Source organism: Heterodontus francisci, chromosome 45 (assembly GCF_036365525.1).
Source record: "Heterodontus francisci isolate sHetFra1 chromosome 45, sHetFra1.hap1, whole genome shotgun sequence".
Lineage (NCBI taxonomy): Eukaryota > Metazoa > Chordata > Chondrichthyes > Heterodontiformes > Heterodontidae > Heterodontus > Heterodontus francisci.
Window position 1 is genome coordinate 9,069,783 of NC_090415.1, and position 11,008 is coordinate 9,080,790.

Consider the following 11,008-nt stretch of genomic DNA (forward strand, 5'->3'; position numbering starts at 1 on the left):
CATCTCATTTACTGATTAGGCACAATACAGACTGCCAGACTGAGCATTGAGTTCAATAATTTCAGAGCATGATGGGCCCCCCATTTTACTTTTATTTTTAGTTATTCTTTCTTATTTATATTTATTTTTCTGTTTATTTTATATCATATTAGTTGGTACAGTTTGCTTACCCACTTTTTTTTCCATGTTGGTACTTGTGGCTATTCAAATTTCATCCATTAACACCCTATCTGTACTAACGCTTTGTCTTTCAACACACCATTAACATAATGTTTGCCTTTGCTCCATGACCTTCTGTGACGTTGTCCTTTCTACACCTTCTCCTTTGTTATCTCGTGCCCCACCCCCGCTTTACTTGCTTAAAACATTTCACATTTCTAATATTTACCAGTTCTGAAGAAGGGTCACTGACCTGAAATGTTAACTCTGCTTCTCGCTCCACAGATGCTGCCAAACCAGCTGAGTATATCCAGCATTTCTTGTTTTCATTATGAAAGATTGAGATCGTGACCATTACATATTTCTGGCTGAAACTAGGCGAGGCAAGGGAACTTATTATTACTGGCAACAAATATTCAGGAAAGATAGGTTTGAAAAATATGGAGGGTTGTGGAGTGGAAAGAGTTGATCAAATATAATATGATGACACTGACAGGGATGATGTTTCTGAGGTGTTAACAAAAGAATCTATTTGGTCATATATGCGGAATATGGCAGGAGGAAATGCATGGACATTCTGGGTCGTGAAATATTTGTCCTTCCCTGCCGGACATGTGAGTGTGGGTTTCATTCTGTGCCTGTCAGTATGTGATATTTAACTGTGGCTTTTACTCCGTATCGGTCAATCTATGGTCAATGATTTGGTGATTTCGTTCATTAATTTGAATCTTCAATAGGTGATTCTGTTTTTTTTTAATTCTCCGTAACATTCAATTTCTAAATGGGTGATGATGGGTTTTGTTCTGTCCCAATGAGCTGCTACTTGTAACAGAGAATGGTAGATCTGATTGAAATGTGTTAGATTTTGAGAGGCCTGGATAGAGTGGAGGTCAAGGGCCTATTTACCTTCGTAGAGAGGTCAGTGACTAGGGAACACAGACTTAAAGTGTTTGGTAGAAAGATTAGAGGGGAGATAAGGGAAAGTTTTCCCCACCTAGCAATGCAAAACTGGGCATTCATGAGGGTCTGTGGGCCATTCGGATTAATGTGTACAGTACTGGTCTCCTTATTTAAGGAATGGTTTAAATGCGTTGGAGGCAGTGCAGAGAAGGTTTACTAGGCTAATGCCTGGAATGGACGGGCTGTCTTACGAGGAAGGATTGGACAAGCTAGGCTTGTATCCACTGGAATTTAGAAGAGTAAGATGTGACTTGATTGAAACATATAAGATCCTGAGGGGTCTTGACAGGGTGGATGTGGAAAGGATGTTTCCCCTTGTGGGAGAATCTATAACTAGGGGTCACTGTTTAAAAATCAGGGGTCGCAAATTTAAGACAGAGATGAGGAGATTTTTATTTTCTTTCGGAGGGTCGTGAGCCTTTGGAATTCTCATCCTCAAAAGGCAATATAAGCGGAGTCTTTGAATATTTTTAAGGCAGAGTAAATAGTTTCTTGACGAGCAAGGGAGTGGAGGATTACCGCGGTGGGGGGGGTGGGGGGGGGCGGTGGAAATGTGAAGTAATCAGTTCAGACTTAAACTTATTGAATGGCATGGCAGAGCAGGCTCGAAGGACCGAGTGGCCTACTCCTGATCATAATTCGTATGTTCGTACATGAGGATCGAGTTACCAACAGCAGCAGAATTGTACTCAACTGCAATCTGTAATCTCATGGCCCGGCAAATCCCCCACTCTGCCATTACCATCAAGGCAGGAGACCAAACGTGGTTCAATTAAGAGTACAGCAGGGCATGCCTGGAGCAGCACCCGGCATACCTCAAAATGAGGTGTCAACCTGGGGAAGCTACAACACAGGATTATTTGGGGGCCAAACTGCATAAGCAGCGTGCGATAGACAGAGCCAAGTGATCTCATAACCAACAGATCAGATCTAAACTCTGCAGTCTTGTCACATCCAGCCATGAATGGTGGTGCACAATTAAAAGACTAACTGAAGGAGGTGGCTCCACAAATACCCCATCTTCAATGATGAGGGAGCCCAACACATCAGTGCGAAAGATAAGGTTGAAGCATTTGCAACAATCTTCGCTCGAGGTGCCGAGTTGATGATTCATCTCAGACTCCTCCTGAATGCATCAGCTATTTCGATTCACTCCATGTGACATCAAGTAACGACTAAAGGCACTGGAGACTGCAAAGGCTCTGGGCTCCAACAATGTTCTGGCAATAGTTCTGAAGACCTATTCTCCAGAACTTGATCTGCCCCTAGCCAAGTTGTTCCAGTACAGCTACAACATTGGCATGTACCTGACAATGTGGAATATTCCCCAAGTATGTCTTTGACACCAAAAGCAGGTCATGTCCAAGCTGGACAATCAGCCCACTCTCAATCATCATAAAAGTGATGGAAGATGTCATCAACAGTGCCATCAAACGGCACTTGCTTTGTAATAACCTACTCAGTGACGCTCAGTTTGGGTGCGCCAGTGCCACTCAGCTCCTGACCACATTACAGCCTTAGTTCAAACATGGACAAAAGAGCTGAATTCAAGAAGTGAAGAGAAAGTGACTGGCCTTGACATCAAGGCAGCATTTGACCGAGTATGGCATCAAAGAACCCTTGCAAAACTGGGGTCAATGGGAATCAGTGGGAAAACTCTCCGCTGGCTGGAGTCATACCTAGCACAAAGGAAGATGGTTGTGGTTGTTCAAGGTCAATCATCTCAGCTCCAGGATTTCACTGCAGGAGTTCCTCAGGGTAATGTCCTCGGCCCAACCATCTTCAGCTGCTTCATCAATTACCTTCTTTCAATCATAACGTCAGAAGTGGGGATGTTCACTGATGATTCTCCAATGTTCAGCATGATTCGTGACACCTCAGCTACTGAAGCAATCCGTGTCGAAAAGATGAAGCACTTGAGGAATATAAAGACAGTAGGAAGGAACTTAAGCAAGGAGTTAGGAGGGCTAAAAGGGGTCATGAAAAATCATTGGCAAGCAATGGGCGCAGTGGTTAGCACCGCAGCCTCACAGCTCCAGCGACCCGGGTTCAATTCTGGGTACTGCCTGTGTGGAGTTTGCAAGTTCTCCCTGTGTCTGCGTGGGTTTCCTCCCACATGCCAAAGACTTGCAGGTTGATCGGTAAATTGGCCATTATAAATTGTCCCTAGTATAGGTAGGTGGTAGGGAAATATAGGGACAGGTGGGGATGTGGTAGAAGTATGGAATTAGTGTAGGATTAGTATAAATGTGTGGTTGATGGTCGGCACAGACTTATGATTATTGTGAAACTGGACGTCTCTCCTTCTTGAGAATGGGATGTCTAGGACACCTAGAAAAAAATATGGATGGAATGTAGGGACAGACAGGGCATAATTTGTATTTTCACCGTCAGGAATCATGTTTGTGTGTGATCAATATAATAACATCAAAGCCGATATTGGTTTGAACACATTCAAAGCTGTGATTTGCTCTTGCCGTCGAACCTGATAAACAGACAACATTCGCAGCGCCAGTCTCCGAGTGTTTAACACTTACTGAGTCTAGAAAATGCAAATACCCGCCGCGAATCCGCAGCACAGGCCGAGCGGAGGGGAAATCCTGTCCTGGAAACGCTAAATTTAACGAACATTTCGGCCTGAGATTGTGTGGATGTGAATATTGTGGAAGAGAGTGTATTAAAGGGGCGGGCGCGTTAGTCTAATGCCACTGTGTTTGTGGGTCTGGTCTCATCGCCGGATTTCCGAATCCCTCTTGTGTAAAATAACAAGATTCTTCAGTCAAAGAAGCACTTTGCTCCCCTTCTAATCCTCAAAGTGGGAATTCAGTGTTGTTTGTTTGTTGATTTCAAGATTTTAGTCGAAAAGTATGGAACATGTCAGCGATCGGCTGAGAGAGAGTCATCAGTGCAGCAATGAAACGGGTTTCAGTCGAAAATGGAGTCTTTACTTCAAGTGAAACCTTTGTGACAGCAAACATTCTGATGTCAGAGACAGGAAGGATCTAGCCTGGGACTCTGGAATACCCGAATTTCAGTGGAATTGGAGAGTTTAGGACCAGAGAGAAACACAGAGAGGCAGCAGGAGCCGGGAGCTGACAGCAGTTTGTCTCCGCCCCGTCCGCTCACTGCCTTTAAGTTGCTCAGTGCCGCCACCACCAGCTTCATTTCTGACCCAGTTCTGGCTGACAGAGAGACTTTGTGCAGAGTCCTGGACATGACCGAGACTGCAGCCGCCGAAACGGCTCCTCCAGCCGCCGCCGCTCAAGTCAAGACTCCTAAGAAGAAGAAGGCGGCTCCTCGGAAAGGGTCAGGCGGTCCCAAGTTGGGCGAGCTGATCCTCAAGACTGTGGCGGAATGCAGTGTCCGCAGTGGGATGTCACTGCAGGCAATAAAGAAGGCTCTGCGTGTTAAAGGTGTCGATGTGGAGAAGAGCAAGTTCCAAATCAAGCAAAGTATCAAGCGGCTTGTGGCGAAAGACTTCCTGGTGCAGACGAAGGGCACGGGGGCCTCCGGCACCTTCAAAATCGCGAAACAGGAAAAGAAGGGAAATGTGGTGAAGAAGACAGGAGCAGCCAAGAGATCTTTAGTGAAGAAAACAGCTGCCAAGAAACTGATCACAAAGAAAACAGCCAAAAAATCCCCAGGGAAGAAAATAGTCGCCAAGAAAGTGAGCAGCAAGAAGACAGCAGCCAAGAAAGTGAGCACCAAGAAGGCGGCAACGCCAAAGAAGGCGGTAAAGAAAGCAACGCTTCCAAAAAAATCTCCAGCGAAGAATGCCAAAAAAGCCAAGAGGGCCACGGGCGGAAAGCCGCCCAAGAAAGTTCAATCATCAAGGGGCGGGAAGAAGCCGAAAGCAGCAAAGGCTCAGAAAGCAGCCCCAAGAAAGAAGTGAGACAGCACGGGAAACTTGTAGACATCTGAACCCAAAGGCTCTTTTCAGAGCCACCCACGTCTCTCAGGAAAGAGCTGATCCCCCGATCAAATGATCCCTGTCCCGCAGTCGTGTGCACATTTCACCTAGAAATGATTTGAAGTAAATCCAAGTTCCCTGGTGACTCTCAACCCAGCCCTTCCTCACTCTCTGTAACCAATCAGGGATGTCCGGGCCTCACTGTACCCGGGTATATGTTCGGTGAAGTCTCAGTTCATGCTCGTTTCAGGGTGACAGCCTGTAACACAGTAACACGGGCGAGATACCCCGCGTCACATCTCAAACCCCAATACATGATTTTGCATAATTCAGCTGGGGTTCGGTTTCAGTAAACTGCTCATTCCGTCTGGGAGGAGAGGTGTGCCGAAACAGGTTGACTTGTGATCGGAAGCACTGCACTTAGGCTTGTATATTACTAACTTTTATTTGTTCCAGATCCGTATTTAGACCGCCGGTTTTTGTTATCATTGGCGATAAAGGCCGAATCTCCATGTTTTATGCTGAGCTCTTATGTCGAGAACTGTTTTTTCTTGAATTGGTGGTTCGAGCAAGTGGGAGGCGGAGCGAGAGGATCAAAGACATTTCTCTGCTTTGTCTGTCACTCAGTTTCCTCCAGACCCGCCTCTGGCTCTCTGTCCCTTTCACAGTCAGGTCGGGGCAGGCTGTATAAAAAGGCAGCAGAAACTGCTTGTTTCTCATTCAGAATCGGTTTGTCTGAAGAAGCGTCATGACAGGAAGAGGTAAAGGAGGCAAAGGACTGGGCAAAGGCGGAGCAAAGCGGCACCGCAAAGTGCTTCGTGATAACATCCAGGGCATCACCAAGCCAGCAATTCGCCGCCTGGCTCGCCGTGGCGGAGTGAAGCGCATTTCGGGGTTGATCTATGAGGAGACCCGCGGGGTGCTGAAGGTTTTCCTGGAGAATGTGATCAGAGATGCGGTCACCTACACTGAGCACGCCAAGCGCAAGACGGTCACCGCCATGGATGTGGTGTACGCTCTGAAACGTCAGGGCCGCACTCTCTATGGATTCGGCGGCTAAACAAATCCACCCTTTCTACCAAAAACAAAAGGCTCTTATAAGAGCCACCCAAAACCTCATATAGAGATAACTGACCTCGAAACTGCAGCGGGGATGTCTTGGGATGTGAAATTGTTGCAGCTCATCCAATGTTATGTGGACTTTATCAGATCAGTATTGCATTCTCTTATAGTCACTTTACGTGTCGCATATTTTTTCACTGTCTTCTTCTGTTCCATGCTTAATAACCGCGTCATGAATTAAAAGGTTGCATTTGATAATGTCCATTGCCGACCTGAACTGCCGGTAAAGATGTAGAAAAGGATTTGCTCCCGTTAGAGTAAGAAATGGCCGGAGCTTTATTCCCACCAGAGACCGAACAGGGAATGAATCCCTATTCAAACCGTGTTGGAAGACACAGAGGGGGATCTAGGGCGGAAAAAAATTATGCTAAAAGCACTGAGATTTTATAATCGTTCCCGCCAAATTAGATTTACTTTAATCTTTGCGTCGTTTACTAATTTGAAAATGGCGGGCTTTTTGAAATTGATTCAATTTCAGTTGCAGTTCAACCGGATGTTGCCGGGACTGGAAACAATGCAGCTATGAGGAAAGATTGAATGGTCCGTGGTTGTTTTCTGTGGCACAGAGAATGCTGAGGAGAGATCTGATTGAATTGGATAACATTTTGAGAGGCCTGGATAGAGTGTCGGTGAAGGGCCAATTTACCTTAATACAGAGGTCACTGACTAGGGGTCAAAGACTGAAAGCGTTTGGTAGAATGATTAGAGGGAAGATGAGGACAAGGTTTTTTTTCCCTCTCATCTAGAGGATGGTGGGGGTCTGGAACTCAATGTCTGAAAGGGTAGTTGAGGCAGAAATCTTCAAATGATTCAAAAGAAGTCTGGATATGCACCTCAAGTGCATATTCTACAGGATTACAGACCAAATGCTGGCAGGTGGGATTAGAATGGGTGGAGAGCTTTCCGGCTGGCACAGACACGATGGTCCAAGTGGCTTCTTTCTGTGCCATAAACTTTCAATGATTTTCAGAAAAGAGAAGGCTGAGGGGGGACATGATTGAGGGATCCAAAATTATGAAGGTCATTGATAGGTTAGACAGGAGGAAACATTTTGTTTTCCCTCAGCGGAGGCATCAATAAGTAGGTAAGGGGCAGGAGGTTTAATGGAGATGTGAGGGGGAAAGAAACACTCATCATGTGGTTGGAATCTGGAACACACTGCCTGAATAGGTGGCAGAGGCAGGAACCCTCACAACATTTAAGAGGTATTTAGATGAGCACTTGAAACGCCATAGCATACAAGAATACGGGCCAAGTGCTGGAAAATGGGATTAGAATAGTTAGATGCTTGAAGAAATACTTGCAGGTTTATAGGTAAATTGCCCCCAGTGTAGGTAGATGGTAGGAGAATGGTGGGGATGCCGTAGGGAATATGGGATGAATGTAGGATTAGTATAAATGGGTGGTTGTTGGTCGGCACAGACTCGGTGGGCCGAAGGGCCTGTTTCTGTGCTGTGTAACTCCATGATTCGATGTTTAGTTATCGCGTCATGGATTGAACGGTTGCATTTGATAAAGTCCATTGACGACCTAAACTGCCGGTGAAGATGATGGATTTATTCCCGTTCGAGTAAGCAATGACCGGAGCTTTATTCCCGCCTGAGACCGAACAAGGAATGAACCCCAATTCAAACCGTGTTGGAAGAAACGGAGGTGGAATCGAGGGCCGAAAGATGAAGCTCCAAGCAATGAGATTTTATAATTGTTCCCGCCGAATTCGGTTTTATTTAATCTTTGAGTAGTTTGCTAATTTGAAATTGGGGGGCTTTTTGAAATTGATGAAATATCAGTTGCAGTTCAACCAATCAGGGAGCAGCAATTCCCACCGCCCTTTTCCATCCCAGACATCGTTTCAAATTGGATGATGGACGGTGTTTCATCCAATCACAACATTAGGGCGGTCCTTCGACTGTCTTAAATAGGCAGTCCCTGAGCAGCTTCAGCATTAAACGTGGCATTGTGTAACGACCCCGTAGATAATGGCCAGAACCAAGCAGACAGCGCGCAAATCGACCGGAGGGAAAGCTCCCCGCAAGCAGCTGGCTACCAAAGCGGCCCGCAAGAGCGCTCCAGCCACGGGCGGAGTGAAGAAGCCTCACCGTTACAGACCCGGCACTGTGGCTCTGAGGGAGATCCGCCGCTACCAGAAATCCACCGAGCTGCTCATCCGCAAACTGCCCTTCCAGCGCCTGGTGCGGGAGATCGCACAGGACTTCAAGACAGACCTGCGCTTCCAGAGCTCTGCCGTCATGGCCCTGCAGGAGGCCAGCGAGGCTTACCTGGTGGGGCTCTTTGAGGACACCAACCTGTGCGCCATCCACGCCAAGCGAGTCACCATCATGCCCAAAGACATCCAGCTGGCACGCCGCATCCGCGGGGAGCGAGCCTAAACTGACCCTGCCCTGAACTGAGTTCGGCATCAAATACCACAACGGCTCTTTTAAGAGCCACCAAATCGACAAAAGAAAGAGTTGTGATCTCTTGTTCATTCCAGCACATAAACGTCTCAGAAGGTTTTGACCACTTATGTACTCAAAGCCGGGAGACACAAATACTTTTGTCTGCATCCGGTAGCTGGAGATTTAATGACGTGTCAGTTGTAAGATCGAGAGTAGCGATACCAATGTGCACAGCGCATTTTAATAGACCGGCGATCGTTTTAGGACTGAACAAATGTTTGTGGTACATAAAGGGTAGAATGGTAAAAGTGCCTTTCCAATAGGGTCTGAGGGAATTAGAATGTATTTCATCTGATGAGCAACTAAATGCCAAAATCCAGTACACGTCATTCCATCATAAAACAATGATAACAGTGTAATATTACAGTCTTTCAGACAGTAACCAGCCCTTTCACAGATAAAGTGGGTGGCTCTGAAAAGAGCCTTTGGGTTCACAGATTCAAGTCAGGCCGCTCAACTTGCCCTTCGTGCTCGGAGCGCTGGTTTTCTTGGGCAGCAGCACGGCCTGGATATTAGGCAGCACCCCGCCCTGAGCGATGGTCACCCCTCCCAGCAGCTTGTTCAGCTCCTCGTCGTTGCGGACGGCCAGCTGCAGGTGTCTGGGGATGATACGGCTCTTCTTGTTGTCCCGGGCCGCGTTGCCGGCCAGCTCGAGGATTTCAGCTGTCAGATATTCGAGCACAGCAGCCAGATAGACCGGGGCTCCGGCACCCACTCGCTCAGCATAGTTCCCCTTCCTGAGGTGGCGGTGAACACGGCCGACCGGGAACTGCAATCCAGCCCGGGAGGAGCGAGACTTGGGTTTGGCCCGAGATTTCCCACCGGTCTTCCCTCTTCCAGACATTAACACAATCTCACAAACACTTTCACGAAGAATGCTGAGATCCGCCCACATTCCTCCTCCTTGTACCTTCTGGAGGAATGGTGTTGGGGACACTGCTGATTGGTCAGTCAGCACTCGGTGTCATTGTGCTGTACATGTAATCAATCAGAGAGCTGCTCAATTCACCAATCACAAGAAGACAGTGAGTTGAGAGCGGAAAATAAGAGCGCGAAATGGTCAGGCTCCCAACGATATTTCACATTTGAAAAGCCCGCCAATATATTTGTAAAACAAGGGGCGGCTTCAATATAGAATATCACATTTATAGGTTATATTGTTTTACAGAAAACATTGCAAAAACGTGTTCATTTTTTTGTTCCACATTTTGTCCCAGATTCGCTTTTGTAATCCGCCATGTATTCTGCTTTATTCTTTTTCATGATACAGTCTAACCAGCGGCTGAAAGACTCATTCACAGCATTTTGTAACCGGACACATTTCAGGTCAATCTTCGTAATTATACTGTATCACTGATTCTAGATTGATCCCTTTTCGTGGGAGACAAAAGCGGAGTATAGATTTTCAGTGTCACGGGTTAGAGACTGAGGGTGCCTAAACCAACGGGGTTTCTTAACAATGTACTTATTCATAAAGATAGCCAAACTTCAACACGGCAACCAAGTAACTGAGAACATCTTTAAATCATGCGTTAAATCAGCTTTCATTTTCGAAATATAGCAAAGGGGCCGAATGAATCTGTATTAACCTGAACTGACCGGATTTAAACAGAGAATACAACCACCATCAAAAATTTGCAGAGTGTTCGTATTAACATAAAAAGAATTCGATAATCATGATGATGTTGTAGCTATTTCAGAGAAGTTGTGGGTGGCTCTTAAAAGAGCCTTTTTTGTATATTGTGTTTTTCAGTCCATGGCGGATATTTACTTGGAGCTGGTGTACTTGGTGACCGCCTTTGTACCTTCTGACACGGCGTGTTTGGCCAGCTCCCCGGGCAGCAGCAGGCGCACGGCGGTCTGGATCTCCCGGGAGCTGATGGTGCTGCGTTTGTTGTAATGGGCCAGGCGGGAAGCCTCACCCGCGATTCGCTCGAAAATATCATTCACAAACGAATTCATGATGCTCATGGCCTTGGAGGAGATGCCGGTGTCAGGGTGAACCTGCTTCATCACTTTGTACACGTAGATGGAGTAACTTTCTCTCCTGGATCTTCTACGTTTCTTGCTGCCCTTCGTTGGCGCCTTCTTCTGAGTTTTCTTGGCGCCTTTCTTGGAAGGTGCTGCAGTTTTCTTGTCGTCAACCATGATCACGATCAACTTCAGACACAGTATAACCTAAATTTTGCTCGTAGCTCGCATTTTATAGGCATCTCCAGAAACCTATGCTAATGAAGGATGGGAGAAGACCATGCTCATGATGGGCTGGTTTACAATGATGTCACTGGCTGAAGTTTGGTATCTGTCTGATTGGATATCTAAATTAATCAATCACACTTCATGCCTATCACAGCCACAAACTGACGCAGCAGTCAGATCGTCCAACCCCCTTTGCCCG

General features: G+C 46.5%; 3 protein-coding genes across 3 annotated transcripts; 1 reads left to right on the top strand and 2 right to left on the bottom strand.

Annotated features, from left to right (window-relative positions):
* Positions 1-4,333: 4,333 nt before the first annotated feature.
* LOC137356286 (histone H1-like) lies at positions 4,334-5,794 on the top strand. Its single transcript, XM_068022158.1, has 3 exons — positions 4,334-5,007; positions 5,486-5,601; positions 5,754-5,794. Exons 1-3 carry the CDS (start codon positions 4,334-4,336, stop codon positions 5,792-5,794), a joined length of 831 nt encoding a protein of 276 aa, XP_067878259.1.
* A 472-nt stretch (positions 5,795-6,266) lies between these two features.
* Positions 6,267-9,454, bottom strand: LOC137356287 (histone H2A-like). The gene is made up of 2 exons (XM_068022159.1): positions 9,086-9,454; positions 6,267-6,497 (listed from the first exon to the last, which is right to left on the bottom strand). The coding sequence occupies exons 1-2, from the start codon at positions 9,452-9,454 to the stop codon at positions 6,267-6,269; spliced, it is 600 nt and encodes a 199-aa protein (XP_067878260.1).
* Positions 9,455-10,312: 858 nt separating this feature from the next.
* On the bottom strand, positions 10,313-10,759 carry LOC137356347 (histone H2B 7-like). The gene has a single exon (XM_068022231.1). It carries the CDS (start codon positions 10,756-10,758, stop codon positions 10,378-10,380), a length of 381 nt encoding a protein of 126 aa, XP_067878332.1. The 5' UTR covers position 10,759; the 3' UTR covers positions 10,313-10,377.
* Between the last annotated feature and the right edge of the window lie 249 nt (positions 10,760-11,008).